Source organism: Numenius arquata, chromosome 9 (assembly GCF_964106895.1).
Source record: "Numenius arquata chromosome 9, bNumArq3.hap1.1, whole genome shotgun sequence".
In the NCBI taxonomy this organism is placed as follows: Eukaryota; Metazoa; Chordata; class Aves; order Charadriiformes; family Scolopacidae; genus Numenius; species Numenius arquata.
Window position 1 is genome coordinate 4,149,044 of NC_133584.1, and position 18,047 is coordinate 4,167,090.

The window sequence follows — 18,047 nt, forward strand, 5'->3', positions numbered from 1 at the left end:
GGGGTATTTCTTTGCCAGGGTCACTCTGTGTCTCTCAAGCACTTGTCTGAATCACCGGACGGATGCAGCGTCCAGGTGTTGGCCAGTGGGTCTGACTACGTTCACCTAAAGCATTCAGTGATGCTCAACCTTTAGCTCTGCCTCTCAGCGTTAAGATGTTTCTCTGAGCCCAGGATACCAAAGCTGTTCAACTCATCACAGTTTATAATTCCCTTTCACACAAAAAACCCTGCTGTTTAAACTGTGACACGTTCCTGACATAGCAGGAACCATGTGGAGCTGACCCAACACCAGCCGAGGGCTTGTGCTGGCGTAAGGTCCTACTGGTCAGAGCAGTCACAGGGCATTTCTCATCATGAAAACTCTCTTATCCTTAAGAAAGGAGCAATATTAACAAAACTGGTTAAAAATCTGTGGTTTTGGCCAATAGCTTCACTTAGAATTATTGGCCAGTCGTTAATTTAGAGGGTAATTGGCCCATTCGTGGGGACGGTTCTTTGGTATCTGCATCCTCTACCTCACCGCCTCGTTGCAGATCTGTGTCTGCCTCCGTTACCATGCCAAGGAAGCGTGTCTGCACCAAAGCTAGCCGGGTAGTCAAGAGCCATGGTAGTCATGCTATCCGTGGGACCTCAGCTCGCTCCGCTGAACCAGCTCTGCTGGCATCACAGTGTCCTGGGGAGTCACAAGGCCCCCGCTGAGGCAGGAGTAGGTGGTCCAGGAGCCACCTCTGCAGGGAGGCTGGGAGCTGGACCTGCCACCTGGAACAGACACACGGGGTGGCTACTGATGTCAACAAACCATCATTCAAGCAGTGACAGCGGCTCACCTCCTCAACGCTCTGGATCAGCCGTGCAAAGCACATGTAACCTTCATTTCATTGGTCTCAGGGATGCTCCACCACGCAAAGAAACACTGAAATCCTTCACATTTACCCCTGTGCTGGGAGAAAATGGTAAGGTTCTCGGTTGGTAGGAAGTGATACAGGAGCTGAGGTCTCCCATGGCACTCTCCATGAACCTGAGTTTGTGAGACCAGAGGCAGAGGACAGGCTTGTGGGCAGAGAGGTTCCCCGAAGTAGAGCTGTATTTCTCCATTCCTCCTCAGTCCCCACTTTCCCACCTGCCGGCATCACAGACAGGGAGCTTCAAGAGCAGCCTCCAGCCTTTTCCATACTCTGTGTATTCCGGGCTTTTTCTTTAATGAGTAGTGATCTCTTTGAAAGGATATAAAGCACGCATTTCTTTTCTTCCAAAACATAAAGAGGTACTTATTGGAGTATCAAACAGATACTCGAAGCTTAAGGTAACCCATCTGCAGTACGTCTGCCTTTCGGAAGTCAGCGGAACATGCGGATCTATCGCTGTGGCGCTCCGCAAATCCGCCTTCAAAATATACTGCATACAAAATAGCTCGCAGAGACTTAAATACGTTAATAACTTAAGAACGTAAATAAGCTGATATTTGATGTGACCTACATTAATGGGGAGGCATTACATGGCAGATAAGCAGAAAGTTCTCGTCTATTGTATGGTACATGATTTATTCATACCGTAAACATGTTGAGAAAAGGATATGCTCTGGCATTCTGTCTACTTATTTTTCCCCGCAGAAAAAAGAAAAAAAAAAAAATAAAAATGATGTAAGAAGATCATGCTGGTGAGAAGATATTCATATCACAACAGCAACAGACTTAGTGGCAGGGCTGCCAGATACTTCTTTATGGTTGGAAAGATACAGAGAAAAGCGCATAGGTCTCACCGCAGTGCACCCATAATTCTAACTACCGGCCTAAGAGTGGAAGCAGTGTATAGAAGAGGCTAACGGCTTTACCCTGACTGATATCGTTGCATTAATAAAAATCATCAATAAAAGCATCAATTCCCGCTGCACTGTAAATGAGACAGTGGCTGAGTGTGCACTGCAGCTGCGAGATAAGGCACTAGAAAGATATCTAAATTTTTGGCTAATTCTAGATGTCAAGATAATTGGATTTTCCAAATTAAACCTTTCTGTAGTTAAAGAGGATTAAGGTTAGGGACTGTAGCAGGGAAAACTACTGCCACTGTTGCTGATACAGTGCCATTTTTCTTCTATGTCTGCTCTAAGCAGGCAAAATGGCAAGAGCTTCATAAAAATGTTTAAGTAGTTATATCATTTGCCATCAAAAGTTGGCACAGGAAAACTTTGTTTCTTGTCCATCTACCTATTCATTTTATGAGCTCTTAACAGAATTTTAGTGCATATTGAAGGGACAATATAAGATTGTTTAGGCTAAAAAGTTTTATTAAAAAGTCTGTGAAATATAACATTACTAGATATGGTAGAATGCAAGGACATTGCAGAGTCAAGGTGCTCGGAGAAGAGCAGTATGTGGTGTTAGGTCAAATATCTGTTTAAAACCTTGATTAAAATAGAGTTTGTCATTTAGGAATGTCTTTTGGCTTTTTAATTGTCATAAAAGCAATATACATCCCTCAAACCTTGTGAACGCTTGTGTTACATGAAAGAATTAACTGCTATTTTAATAGAAGTGCTGACAATATAAATACTCCTTGAGATACTTTGTCTCCAGATGGTTTCTCTGCAGATTTTCTCTGATTCCCCACACTTCCAAAACAGAGATATAAACCTCCTGACATAGCAGAGCGTGAGTCAGTCCCATAACTACAAAAAGATGTTCCCTATCATCAGATTACTCTGCAGCCTCTTCTTGAGCGAGTTCTCGCATCCTTACTGAGGGGAGAGATTTTGTCTGCTGCTGAGGCAAACCACCACATTCAGTGGACTTAAGTCAATCATGGTCCTTACATTGTTGTACGTTGTTAAAGGAGCTCTCTCTTACGCGTTAAGGTCATCTCAAGGACTCCACTTTTCCTACCTCTGCTGAAACTGCAGGCTGGAGTGTAGCACCATGTGACAAGATACCGCTGCAGAGCTCATTTGCAAGATACGCAAAAAAATTCCACTTTCTTTATCATCATTATCAGTTTAGCTGCTGCCCCCATACTCATGAAAGAGCCTAACACTTCTTCCGCTCTGACGCCAGAGCAGCACCGTCTTCCCTGATGTATCTGAGAGAACATTGCAGACAGGATCCTTCAGATGGAAAGACACCGAAACTCATGCAAATGGGAAAAAGGCAGTCGTCCTGTCCTCTCTGCAATGACTATTTTGAAATTCCATTGAAGCCCTTGCAATCCTCTCCACAGGGTGACTGTATCTTGGGTAGCTGCACGACAAATGATGTCCAGGCAACCGCGTTTCCTGGTCGTGTTGGCAAATATTCATCCACGGGCACGGACTTCAGTGCATAAAGGCTTAGGAGAAAAATCCTTAGGGATTTCATCATATAAAGTTTTCTCCTCCAAAGTTTTTATGGGCTGAAGTTGTACATCCTTAAAGACTTTACCCCATAAAAATCCAAGAGGATAATAAAACAAATAGCATCTATGTCCAGGGTCAGTAGCTTGGGGGAAAAAAAAATATGCTCTTGGGTAATAATAATACCTTCAGTAGCAGTATTGACCAGAAACTACGGATCTATTCTTTTCCCTGTTGTCTGACATTTTACCGTTATTGCCCTCTGAGCTAGTCACTATTTGCCTGCTGTGCAGAGTAGCCATGGGTACTTGGTGATGCACAGATATAATAAGCATGACTTTGAGCAGTTCTTGAGGATGATAAAGCCAAAAGTGAACTTTGCAGACACAATACAGAGCTTGTCCGGTCCAGCCTCTCATGTTTTCATCTTGCTACCTCACTCCTAAATCCAAAGTGTATGGATACACCCAAAACCACATTCATACACTCATATTGATCCGGATTAGGAAATTCCTCCCAAGCTCTAGAAAACCAGCAGAATAGCCAACATCTCACACGAAATGAGGCTGACCGATTTCTGTGCCTATATTTACACGTGAAATTCAGTAAAACTTGAACAAGTAGGCCTCGGCTTTTTGGAAAATGTACTTTGGAAAGCTAGGTTGGTACCATTGTTTTGCTACTGATCCTCTAAGGGGCCTGAATGACAAGATAATTAAAGTCCATAGAAATATGAAACCCTAAAATCATTTTTCTATAAGTCAGTGCAGACTGGTAAGTATTCCCCCAGGGCGGAATGAGCACAGATCCATTCACAGGCCCCCGAGACCTTGGCAGGAGGACACACTTGCTGTTTTCTGGTCTGATACCTCCAGATCTGTGGCATTAACCATGGATAACACGGCTGTGCCTGTGGAAAGCTGGAACTCCTCCTCATGGGGATGGAGGGGGATGTTATTACTGCCCCAGGTAGTCATGATACCGTTACACACATTTGAAGCCTGTTAATTTTCCAGGGCTAAATACTGCCCACTCCAGACTGCTTCCATTCCAGTAAATGCAGGATAATGGACTGACTAAATATAATAATCTAAAATATAAACAAATCCTCAAGTGGTACCCTCGACATCCAGGCAGAGTATTCGCTATAAGAGCACTCAGGGTGCATGCGTGGCAGCCCATCCCAATATCTGCTCAAAAACAATTATAGCATTTCTATGGTATTTCTGCACACCAATGAACAGGATGGAAATAAAATGGCATAAGGCCATATCAGAGGACCCGTTGTCTAAAGACATTAAGGAGAAGGACATAGACACTTAACTGATTGGCACTCTCAGCCTCCCTTTCTGGGTTGGTGGGAAGAGTTGTCAGCTAAATGACTCACAGAGGCACACTATGTCTTGGATAATTTAACATAGGTGGAGGATAGACTGGAGAACAAAAGTGAGGGCTTGTCAATAAAACACCAAGCTAGTCCCATAATGATACTTTCCGTGAATCACTTCAGTGTATAAGGTGATCTGGGAGACCCACACACCCTGTTAAAAAATATATATCTTTTCCTCTCATGCTTTCCTGACCGTCTCTAATAACCTTGTGTTAGTATTGTCACTATTAACCATGTTTACGCCTTTGCCACGATACATTAATGAAGCCTCATGGTTCTCCCAGTTTCCAGAAAGGATCGTCCACGTCAAGAAGACAATCTTTGTTAACAACAGATGCAGCCGAAGCAGCGCTGAATGTGAACTTACCCAAACCCCAAGCCAGGAGGAACTGCAGCTAAACCTGCCTGGCACTGGTCGATAAGAGTACCAAGGAAGGCTCTTTCCAGGCTGGTGGCTCCTCCTGGCAGTTCCAACACCAGTTCATCGGGGTCCACCAAGTGTGAAATCCACCTCTCCGCATAAGACCGGCCCAATGCATCATTTGAGTCATTTTTAAGGGATGACAAGGTTCATAAGCTTCATGTTGCCCTCTGCACAGGACTGAATTTTACTCTTAATGCAAATGGTGTTTAAATGCAATATTTTAAGACTAATATTCCGTATAGACACAGTGTCTGATTCATGCCAACCCAAGGGGCAATATGAATGCTTAGTATTGTTTAACCAGCTCCCAAGGACTGACTAAAACCCTCAGATGAAAGATGTGACCTTCAGAGAGCATGGAATCACTTTTTCTTTTCATCTAAAAGATAATTTATCTAATACTTCTCTCCTCATTGAAGACATAGTCTCGCTGCACTGAAAACTGTTTACAAATGTTCTTTCTCTATTAAATTGATTTTCTGAGTATAGATAGACAGTGTTTTCTGGAACTAATTTAAATTCCCCTCTAATTAATATTCAAGACCAAAATATGTTATCTTTGCATGACTGTGCAATTATTAAAGGAAAAATATCATCTGTGAAAGTAATTATTTTTCTTTTTTTTCCTCTTTTTTTTTTAACTAGCCGGTAACCAACATGAAATGTATCATTTCTTTGCCTTTTTTAGGCTATGATTGAAGAAGCCATCACTAGAGAAGAATCTTTTTCAGTTATGTACACACCGTTTGTGACAGAAGTCAAGGCTGACAACAAGGACAAGATAAAGGACGTGTTTGCTAAAAAGCACCCTGATTACGTGGAGCACATATATACAGGTAACAGTAGATTTCACGTGCTTTTAAGCACTGTTTGTGTGTGTGGCTGACCTAAAGAGTTGGAGAGAGCCTGGAGTATGAGCCTGTACGTTTCTACACTTCTGGGGGAGAAAATTAATTTCTGAGATTTGCTCTATGATTGTACACGATTTAGGTAATCAAATCAGTACTTAGCAAAGCGCAGACTTTACACTGCAAATCCCCATAAAGATTATTTTTATCCATGAAACCTCGTGTTTCAGTTGTTGAATTTCATTATTGCAACTAATCTTTTGTTCAAAGATAGATTGGCAGTGTATTGTGGTGAGAGCAAAATCCAGGTTCATTCCCATCTCCGTGGATTTCCATCGGTCACCAGTGGTCATCCCTGCAGCAGGGTCTTCACTTTCCAAAACCACCCTCCCTTCTACGAGCGCTAATGGACTGACTACCACCTTTGAGAGCATCTCAGATGCAGGGGTGGGATTAGAGAGCCAGGTTTCCTTTAGCCTGTTGAAGACAAGTAGGATCCAGAGCGAACAAGGGCTTTGCAGAGCCCACTGTCATCTCCTGGTAGAGTGAACTCAGGTAGCATCTCCTGGAGTAAACAGACATCTAAATTCTAGTGACCACAGCCTTATTTCAAGAGAAATGGGCATGCCTTTTTGGCAAAAGAGGGGCAGAGGGATAAAAGGCATTTCTTACTGTCATTAACCTGGTGACTTGGAACATAGTTGACCCTGATTAACGCTCGGCTTTGAGTTGGTGATTGAGAAATGTCAAGGAAAAAGCACATTTCTCAGGTCAAATTCTGGAAAGCCTCTGTCTTCATCACACAAACGAAATGTGCAGCTTACCTCTCACTGCCGCTTCCAGCAGGGTGGTCTGAAAGGCTGAGATTTACACCCAGGTCAGAGATGATGGCTTAGTCCTCACAGCAGCGCTGAGTCCCAGCACTCCGCAGATAAATAAGGCTTCCGAAAGAATACATGTTCTGCCTTTAGGGAGGAAAAGAAAATCTATTTGAAAAACACAAATAGGAATTAGGAAACCAAGTGTTTACCACAAAACTGTGCAAATATTTAGCACAAGTAAGCTTGTTTTGTTCATTTTTGTTTCGCTTTAGGAAACCAGTATAAAACTAGCTCATGTTTTGCAAATTGCAGACCACCCGTGTATTGAATTTCTGGCAGTAGCTTTGGGGTGGTTCGAAGAAGGAAAATGGGGACTTGTGTGTCACGGAGGTTGTAAAATCCCTGTCTACAGTTTACTTGCTGATGTGACTTTGTGGAGAATTTCCAGGGACAAAAGTATTTAAATTTTAAAAAAGCATAAAATAAAATTCCCTGAATTTTTTTTTTAAAAGATACATTCATATTTCACGTAATCTCCTAAATATACAACAAGGGTGAGACTTCCAGGAGCACATAAGCCACAAAAAGTACGCAAGTGATGCACTGAAACTCAGTTTGTGTTCATAAATCACTGAATGACTCTGAATGTGTCACCAGTCATTTTCGTAATCCTCCCAATAAGGAAGAAGGAAAAAAAAGGGAGGTAAAAGATCCCAGTCCTATAGTACTTTATTCAACTATACAACAGATTGAGTAGAGCCAGTTCTGCCCTCAAATAGGCTGGCTTACTAAAATCTATTGGTTAAAAGACTTACACAAATTTATCTGAGTGCAGGTTCTGGGATTACTGAAGTTTCTAGGAATTAAATGGGGTAGATACCCAAGAAAAAACAATGTGTGTTGGGGTTTTGAGACTGTGAGAGATCTCAGGCAGGTGGCACCTCTCCCAGCCTCTCTCCTTTCTGTTCCTGGAAACCCTCCCAGAGCAGATGCAGCTCCTTTTCTTAAACTCAATGTTGAGATAACTCACAACAGTGTTAGCTGAAGTCAACCAGAGCACTAGGGTTCTCTCAACTTGTCTATTCAGATCTGACCTAGCATCACACTGCTCACCAAAAAAAACCGTCATAAGCAACAAGTTTAGCTCATTGTTGGTGTGGTACCACCGAGCATTCGACCTGCAGGTCTGTATCTTACATAGGTAAATTAAAAATATGAGATAAACCCCATTTTAAGAGTGGGTGTGAAATGCCAGACATCTCACAAACATGTTATTTTAAATAATCTTCCCATTTTGTAACAATCGTCCATCCAATTTTAGTCCAAGTTCTGCTCAAGTGTAAGGACTGAATTGATTTCAAAGTTCTCCTTATTGCCAAGGAAAAGGAGCTGATACACATTTAAATCCAAGTGCACAATGCAGCTCATCGCAAAATTGAGAATCCATCAGAAGCAGAACATGCTGCAAGGGAAATATCAGGTCCACTCACTTTGATTTATATAGGGGTATGTCCGGAGAGCTCTGAGTAGGGTTCTCCATTTGTCACTGTGACCACACAGCCTGGCATCTTAAAAGCAGAGCTGACGGAAAACAGAGCACTCCTTTGTGAAAAGTGACACTGACATTCAATCTAGGTTTATTTTTTTGCAGGGGGAAGGGGAGGGAGGAAAGGACCGGTCTGGTTCCCTAAGCAAAGGCGGTTTGTACAATTGTTCTGAGCATCTGTCCCCGCCGAGGTCAGGGCAGACCCACTCGGCTGACACACGGGTTTGTTTGGCAGCGGCAGAGACAAAGTCTGGACAAGCCCCAGCACAGGCTGCCACGTGCCAGCTGGGTGGATGGGAAAGTACATATAGGAAGCCTGGGATTACGGTGGAGGTGGTGGTGGTGATAAAAAGCACAGATCTGTAGGAAATCAGAGCTCATAAATTCAGAGGATGACAAAACAGCTTCTTTTGCAGTTAAAGGATCAGGATGTTATGTTACTGACGTGTTGAGTTATTAATGTTTTGGATGATCAGCACTGAAAAGTGCATAAATGGGAAGAACAAGTTTTGTCTTGTGCATCAGCAAAATTTAAGCTGTTGATGCAAAAGGTTGCGGAGTCTGGAATTTCAAAACCCAGCTGTAGCTGGATGGGTTGGTTTGGCCACCTTTGTTTTGGCAAGTTTTCTGGATTACATATCACTCCATCTTAGACTTCCTAATTTTTCCTCAAAAAAAAAAAAAAAAGGCAAAAAACACCAAAAACTTCTCTTGTAACTGAAAAGAAACGTGACAGGGGAAATTGTTTTCATTTCCATATTCCAGATCCTCACGGACTTCACATCTTGCCGCAGACGGCGGAGTGGTCGTCCCTGCCTCCCCAGCAGTACTTGCTGACGCTGGGTTTCCGGAACAAACATATTGGAAAAACCTTGGAAAGGTGGTCAAGCAGAACATTGCCAGTCTTTTCAGGTACGCTAACTTTCTCGATAGCTGGGATAGCTCAGGGGTGACCTCCATCATCCTTGCTAAATCAGGGGGGTCGGAGGCCTTCTCAGGACCCATTTCTCTGTGCCGGCAGCCCTGACTGTCCAGACACCTCTCCCCATCCTCCTCTCTCTTCCTCCAGTTCACCCATCATATTGCTCGACCCTCTGTGGAAAACGTATAGGAATAAACACAGTATATGGTTTTGTGATTTCATTTCCTAGACCGGAAAGCACCTTTCACTCCTCTCACGGCAGAAGAAACACAAAGATATTGGGATAACACCGGGAAAAAGATCTTGCCGGTAATGGATTTTATAAGAAGTACCAGATTAACTGTGAGTATAAAAATCACTTTCTGGTGTGTAGTGTGTGTCGTGGCAGAAGGCTGTGAGTGTGTGAATAACATGTGCTTTTTGGTGGGTAATTCATTCTGCACATGCTCCTCCGGTGTCCAGAAATGCTCAGTGAATTGCATTACGAATAAAGTTCAATTGGGGTTTAGATACTTTTAAAAAGTAGCCCTAACTATTTAACAGTATACCCAGTTTATTTAAAATCACTTTGCATGCAATTTTCTCAAGTCTTTATGGCCTATTATATTATATCCCTTCTTCACATAACCACCAAAACTACTGGCTATATTTAATACCCATAGTACACTACACGTATCACCACGATCTCCATCAAGAGTTAATTACTGCTACTTGAAACATTTCTAGTGATTTAGATCCTGATCCCTATGTAGTGAAGGATGTGAAACAACCTTCAAATCTGTTACAACCATATTGAAGGTATATTAGTTAATTCTACTCCATACTTTCTGCAATAACGTACACAGCTTTTTAGCACCGTGGCTTTTGATTAGCACAAAAGGTCAAAAATCAAATTTGCATGTAGACTAGACTGTTCTAATGCAATTCTTAAATTATTCTCCTGAAAATAAGTGGAAGAAGCCTCTCCTGCCCAGATTGTAAATGCTAATGTTAACGTTTTTTCCCTAGCAATAACAGTTTTTTAGTTTTCTGTATGTTGAAGGAATCAGAACCATTTCCTCGTCAGAGGTGTCTTAGCAAATCACAGGATTTATATTCTTAGGTTTTGATACCAGATAGGAGGTTGACAATAACTGCTACTTAGCAACCTCTAGCAAGGAAGAAGCATTAGCTAGATATTTGGGGAAGCTCTATCTCCTTCGCTCTCAGAGAGCAGCTGCTGAAACAACAGTAAGTGCCTGAACTCGCAACACTTGGTGGGAGGCAAAGGTGCTTAGTGCTTCACCAAAATGGGCGCTCATAAAGCATCTGCCTCGGTGGGAGGCAGGTGGAGCAGGCTGAGAGCAGACGTCCCCAGGGAAAAACACAGCTGCTTCTTTCCAGTTCTCTCCTGAAGCCATGCGCTGTTGGCTCCGGACGACCAAAAAGCCCAAGTTATTGATGTGCAGGCTAATAGAAGTGGCATCTCTGGGAAAGTGAAATACCTCTTATTGCTGTGTGCATTGCACTTCCAACATTTAAGAAGCTAGAGGTATAAACAGACAGTGGGCTGAGTACTGGATACAGAATAAAACCCTAGTCCTTTTGAAAGCCCTAGTAAAACTCCAATTTTTACAAAATTTTTTGACCCCACAATTCTCTCTTTGGATACAACATCGAGCTTTTAGAGATGAGATTCCTCTCATCTCATTTAGAGATGAGATTCCTCTATTATTCAGTCTCTAAAGAGTATCAGGAAGAGAAGCAGCTTTGCCATCACGTCTCTTTTGGATTCCCCATAACTATTTTGTTCTGTAAATGGACTTGGAGGAACAGGACCACATGTTTCAAGCAGAGATATGCGGTATCTGGTATCCAGGCTATAGGGAAAAGAAACCAAATTGATCAGGTAAGAGATGGGAGCAGAGTGGTCTGTTCGTTTTGGCCAAGCCAGTCCCCGCTAGCTGTATGAATTTACACTGCTCCTACACAGTAATATTTTCTACCAGCTCTAGACCTCACATATATAAAGAATATTTAAATATTTTTGCTGAAACAGAAGAGGGCTCCCAAAAATACAGGCTGAAATCCCAGCAGCACCAAAGTCAGCAGCAAACTTGCCTCTTTGCCAAGAAGGTCAGCAGAGCATCCCCGCCGTTCCGGCCAGGTCTGCCCAAGGGCCACCTCCAGCAGCAGCAAGAATGGGCCAACAGGTCTGAACCACAGTCCTATAGATTTCTAACCAGGCACCAGGGGGTCAGTATGGAGCTTTAATGGAGAGGAGGAAAGCCCAAAGATAGCAGAAAATATCACTGAGTTAGAACAAACAGCTGCTAATTCTGCATCCGTTATTGGTGGCAACACATTCATTTTCCCTTCAGTTTTCAGAGCATTGAAAGATCCGGGCAAGACAGAACCTCTGACCCTGAGAGCAAATGACAAAGCCAATTATACTTGATAATACAGATAGGCCCAGAGCCAGAACTTCTCTGCTACTGGTGATTAAAATCTCTTTATGGGCCTGGCAGAGATTTGGCCACTTTTGCTTCCTTGAAAGTATTCCAAGATTTTCTTCAAGCTAGAAATAAGATTTCATCATATTTCCATCACACGCAAACTAAATTAAAAACTTCTGGAAGACAACCTTCAGACGCAGACTTTAGCTTTGCAATTTGCTTTAAGAAGACAAAAGAATATATTTGTTTTTAATACAACAAACATTCCTTTCTTCCATCTTCTTCATTCGCAGACACAAACGTACAAACCCAAATGCTTGTCCTAATCAGATATTTTTTTTTTTTTTTTGGAAAAAAAACCATCTCAGTGCTAAAGCAGAGCTAATTAACCCGTGGCAGCACCTAATGTAAGTCAATTCTGCCACACCAGTTTTGCAGCTACGCAACCTAGAGTTAATTATACGATTTCCACATGCACCACTGTTGGCAAAGCATGAAGTTAAAAATTAAAAAAAAGCAGAGTCCTTTCTATTTTGCATGCATGCGTGTGTGTGTGTGTCCCACTTCTTCATAAAGAACAAGCAGTCCCATTTGAATCAAGGGGACAATTGTGTATTCTAAAGCAAAAGGCGTTTGAGAGAGGATGTCACAGTCCGTTCCCCCATCACTCGCCGCTGGTGGGGAAATGCCATAAACCTCATCTCCCCAGAAATACGTACCATGACACAAAGGTTATTGTACGTGCCTTAAAAGATATATATCGCTCAGACCTTCAGCTACACATATTCCAAACGAGATTACCAGCACTGGCAAGCGCTTCTTCTACCAAGTGGTTTCACCGGGGTAATTGCTGCTGCTTTGTACACACCAAGTTCGCCTTTCTCCCACCGCAGTCCCACGTCAACGGTACAAGATGCTACTTAAGAGGAGAAACAGTGGCCAGAGGGGCTTATTAGACGGCTCATATTATAAAGGTGAACAAAACCTACCATATGATTCACAGCGTGATGTGTACGTTTACAGACCTCCCTGTTGTGTTGTCTATTTTTTAAGTAGAGGGAAAGTGTTTCCTACATACAGATTTCAGCACACGCTTTTTCTGGAGGATACCAAGGGCATTAAAGAAACATTATGATGGATTCTTTCCGCTTGTTATTTTGCAATACACTACAGAGCTGCTTGCAAGGCATAACTTCATTCAGATTTTGAGCTGAAAAATAGCAGTAAAGAATCCACAGTAGAAAAGAACTACTGGGGGGCATTCCAGACTTTTGCAAAGTGGTGCTCTTAAAGCTGATGGTTGAACATGCCACATGCATTAGATACGACAGATCCTGCTTTAAATCCAGGCTGACCAGCCACTTTGCTTTTTCTTTAGCACTCCTAGCGCTCAGCAATTAAACTCTATTTATAAATAGAAGTGGCATAAGGGATGACTCCTTTCACGAGTATAGATAAACGCAAAAAGTGGGGGTATCATCCCAAAATTCTCAATACATGAAAGGACACATGATTCACTCCTCTCACATGCTCTCCAGCTCCTTTTTGCAATGAAAACCTGTCCTATCTTTGCTCTGGTTATTAGTGCTGGGTATTTAGCAAAAGCAGGTAAACTCCATCCAGAACAGGCTGATCTGCTTTTTGTAGGTGCTTTTTCAGCCCAAGGTCAGAGAAATAAGAATGTCCCAGAGCTGATCCTCAAGTATCAGGACCTTATTCCTCTCCTTGGAGGAAGGTCTTCAAAGATGCGTCTGGGGATAAACACCTTTTTTCTTCCTTAGTTTAAAGGAAATTCATGAAGCAAAAAGTTTTCTGGGGAAGCTCTCTTGGAAGGACCCCCACCACAGGTGAGGCTGTCCGCTAAGAATATTCAAGTCCTCAAGAGAAAACCCATCAATTGCTCATTTTTGCTTTTTTGCTTTAAATTCTCCTTGGAATACCAGACAATGGGGTTGAGGCCCATCTAGGAAGTAACAGCAACATAATTTATTAATTTATTGCCTTAACATGTTCCTCCATTTCTAACCAGGATGCAACTGTGACTCCAGACACTGCATTTGCTGGTCCTTTTGCTACCCAATTCCTCTCTCTTCTCTTTGTTAAAGGAGCCAACTCTTTTCCACTGAAGCCTCCAGTTAAGTTTGCTCTTTACTTAACCTTCACTGTGCCTACCTGGGCTGGTTTCATCTTCATCTGATTGCTTGGCCACTTTACTACATTTTTTTACTGCAGTTTAGTAGCCCCTTGAATTCTGCTATAGTTCATGTAATTCTCATCACATGGTTCGGCTCCCCGTGGAATTTTTTTTCCCCTGCCAGCACCAGTTATTTACTTTCCCTTTCTGCATTTTTCATTGTCACTGAAACGCCACCTCTGACAACGTTCAGCCTCTGCTAATCCCTTCCAAAAAAAACACCCCACTGTTGGTTATTTATTTATTTACTTCCAACCTCCTATGAACTTAGATAGCATTGCTATGTCCGCAGAGTTCGCGTTGGCACAGATGCCCAATTGGTTTCCCATAGCTACGTGGCACGCTCTCATATTTTTCTGGAGAGTCAAGCAGAGAAAAAATTGTTTTCTTTTTGCCTTTACTTTCTTAATCATTGGAGAAGCCCCCAACAGACACAGCATGACGAGAGAGGATTTTTAGCTGCTTTCTTAGCTGATGACTCAATATACTCATTCCTTAGTGCTTACACAAAAAGGTTTTGGGCAGATGTCAAAAATAGCAGGGGAAAAAGCTTTAGCTGCATCTAAAATGTTGTGAGACCATTTCATGTTGATAAAAGCTCTCTTTCTCTCTCATTAACTGATTGCTTCTCTTCATTTTAATGCACACAGTTCCACCTGGGGACACAGCTCTCTGACTTTAAAACACTGATGATCAGGTAGAGATGGGGCTCCATTTTGCTCCTCGCTTTAGTGCCATGCTAACTAGACTGTGTCAGACTTACAATTTCACATATCAGAGACCACAGAAATCTTTTTTTCTTGCTGATGTCTCCTACTAATGCTAGATTCAGTCTTCAGAAAAGGACTCTTGAAGTGATAAAAATAGTTTGTAAGAAAGGTTGTCCTTGTCTCCCTTCTTAGAGGTGGGTCAACAGAAGTTCAGGAGAAAGCAGACCTGGAAGGGCTCTCCTGACTCCTCAAGTTAAAACACCTGCTATTATACACCTTTGTGTTGCATAGTATCCTATTCATAAATTGAATAAAATCCATCTTCGAACTAGTTACGCTTTCTGCCTTTTCTACTCTTGCTGAAACACACTGCAGACCTTTAACCTGAATTATAAGCAGCTTAATTGCCACCCCAGTCTTATTTGAACCTATTTATACACAATGGTCCTTCTGTTATCGTTGTCTTTTATCTCTCCTTTCCTTTTCAGATGTTTGCCCTCTTTGGAATTTAGCCCTGCATTATGTTTATTGAGAAGAATAATAAGCTCTTGGCATTTTCATTAACAGACTAATCAAACCACAATTTTCTCAAAAGAGGTATCTCCTACCGTGCTGGCTTCTCTGCTCCATGATGCTTGGGTTTAAATTAACCTCTCCAAACACAGCTGACTGGAGCTATCTGCGATACTCCAGAGAACTGCTGACCAGAGCTCCTCTTCCCTGTACAGTGCCTGATTCTCCCCCTCTGCTCATGGAAATACCAGTTCGTTGGCTCAGATCTTCCTTTTCCAGTTGCTTTCCTACCTGGAGCTCCCAGATTAAAGCTGCATTCCTGCCATTGGTCTCCAACGCATCATCTTATTTTGTACTATTTTACAATTATATTAGATATTGTATTAAAAGGGGTGAAATTAACTACACTGGGATTATTTGTATTTTTCTAGAATTAAAAGAAAACTAAGCTTTTTTCCATTATTATTCTTGTAAGATGTATAGAAAGCAAGAACAGCATTTTTATTAAATTCTTAAGCTTGATACAAGAACTATGTTGATAGTCATTTTGATACCACTTGATGCTTGCCTAGTACAAATTTCTGGATAACCAAGATAGAGATCAAACCAAAAGACCGAGATTCTTTGCCAAGAGAAGCTAATTTTAAAAACAGGACACCATTTATTGAAAAAATAAATGTCAGTCAAAACTTTCTATTCACCCTGTTCAATATACTGTTGGATTTTAAATCACCTACCTGGAAGTGTATGGAAATGGCAGTATCAGCGTGCAACTGCCAGAACAAAAGTCTGCTAAAAATACTGGAAGTGGTTTTGAAAATTGATGCCAATTCTTGGAATTTCAGGCACTTAAATACGTTCAAAACCCTGATTAGATGAATGGAAATTTGACTCGGAAGGGCTGAGCGTTCAGATATGCAATGGCTACATCTCGTCGAGAATCTGGGCCAAATTGCTTTTGAAAATCTCAGCAGGGTGCTTATTTGCATTTTTGGCACCAGAATACTTTTGAAAATATGGCGGTAAGGCTGCCATCCGTCAAACACTTCAGCAGGTGCTGAGATTTTATGCAAGCACTTGGCTGAGTTTCTGTATTCACATGCTTAAAATTTACCCTGTGCCTAGCTGCCTGGAGGATCGGAGACCACCTCTGCAGGTTTTAGTCCCTCAAGGTTATATATTTGAAAACTACGGATTTGCCTAGTCTGCAAACGAGCCGTAAGCTGACACACTGCAACGCTTTTCTCAACCTCTTCACTGAAACTTTAAAAGCAATCCATAAAAGTCAGATAATATTTAACAGAGGGGATTATGGAAAAGCCATTTCCAAATGAGAAGATTGCATTCATGTTTGTTATCTCCTGTCTCCCCTTCACATATATTATGACTACATATTTATTTTTTTCGTACTACTAGAGAGATTGTGGAAAGAAAGCCCTTTTTTATTTTTTTCCCCTCTATAAAGATTGTCAGCAGCATTATCTTAAAGGTGCTGGATGCCATATTGCTTATAGTATTACCTGCACAAATATACATGATGATAAGCCTCAAGGCACGGAACTCAAAGGATAACTGTGGGGTTTTTTGCGACTCTCCTGTAACCTGCTTGCTTTTGCTGGGAAAACAGGACCGACTCTGCGCGTGTTCCCGTGGGATAGAGAAGTTGCATTACGCCAGCCTCCTCGGCCGCTTGCAGAGAGGCCAGGAACAGTCCCAAGCGATTAATCAAGCCATGGCTGAGCTAGCAACCATTCCCTACCTGCAGGACATCAGTAGGAAGGATGCCAAACTGGTGAGTATTTATTCCTAATACTTGTTTTGGCCTTTAGAGGCAGGGAGGGAAGGGGTTGGGGCCGAGCGCTGCGCTGCAATTTGCCACAGAAGTCATTTTTTTCGAATGTGCAGACCTAAAGTAGTTTTAAAATCCTACTGCAGTGCCTTTGTCAGAGGAGGTGCTAATCACCTGCAAGGATGACTTTTATAGAACCAGCATGACTCATCTGTAGGCATATTTTTAAAACCTCTTCTTTTCCCCCAAACCTCCCCAAATCAGTCTGGGAAAATGATTGCAATTATTCAGATCGTGCTACTTTAAGATATCTAACATCAGAAGCCACCTGCAGCAAAAACTGGCCGAATCTGGTTAAAGCTGAGGAGAAAGGGGGAAAGCAGAGAAAAGATTTTCTTGCCTGGCTCCATCTACAACTTACTCCCTGCCTCTGAATAAACCGATTTACCTGCTTTGCTTCTGTTTTCCCTTTGTAAAACAAGGGCAGTGATGGTAGCAGGGCTGTTGAAAGACTCGAGTCATTAATAGCTTGATAGTATATGGATAATGGGCAACCAGAGTGCACCTTATGGTTATTCTTCTACGAGGCTGTCGGGTTTTCTGATGGGGGAGGGAGGGAGCTCACGTACATGCAAATTTTAAGCATTTTCATTCTAGCAAAAGGAAAAATAATAAAAAAAAAAAGAATTCCCTCCACAGTCCCTGCATTTCAATGCAGTCCAATTTTGCTGATCCAACTTCGGTTCACTAAAAAAACTCTTGGTTTTCCCAAAGCCAGTCCCTTGACGTTTGTTTGCAGCCCTGCAAAGCTCCTAAGCTCTACAGAATTAAAGCTTCACAGCAGCTTGCTTTAGGGAAGACGAGCAGCGGCCCGCAACTGCGGGAGGTGGTTGCCAGACTTTGAAGTCTGGGCGCGAGATAAGGGGAAACGACATCGCGAAGAAACTGTGCTATTAAAAGGCATTCTCCTTTTGATGCAAGTTCTCCAGTATTAAACTGCAGCAGGCCCACATTTCAAGGTTGACTAAAGGGTCTTGAGTTATTGGTACGTATTTCAGTGGTGGGTTTTTCTCCAGGGTACAATATTTTCAGTACATCACACGTTCGGCGCAGGCTATTACACTGTTGCCT

At 42.2% G+C, this 18,047-nt stretch overlaps 1 protein-coding gene across 1 annotated transcript in view; it reads left to right on the forward strand.

The window, feature by feature from the left end:
• SPATA16 (spermatogenesis associated 16) overlaps positions 1-18,047 on the forward strand; it is an 80,926-nt gene that overhangs the window by 45,458 nt on the left and 17,421 nt on the right. The window contains exons 5-8 of the mRNA XM_074153705.1: positions 5,827-5,974; positions 9,119-9,265; positions 9,505-9,617; positions 16,755-16,919. Of these exons, the coding sequence (XP_074009806.1) occupies positions 5,827-5,974; positions 9,119-9,265; positions 9,505-9,617; positions 16,755-16,919 (573 nt within the window). The remainder of the gene's footprint in view (positions 1-5,826; positions 5,975-9,118; positions 9,266-9,504; positions 9,618-16,754; positions 16,920-18,047) is intronic.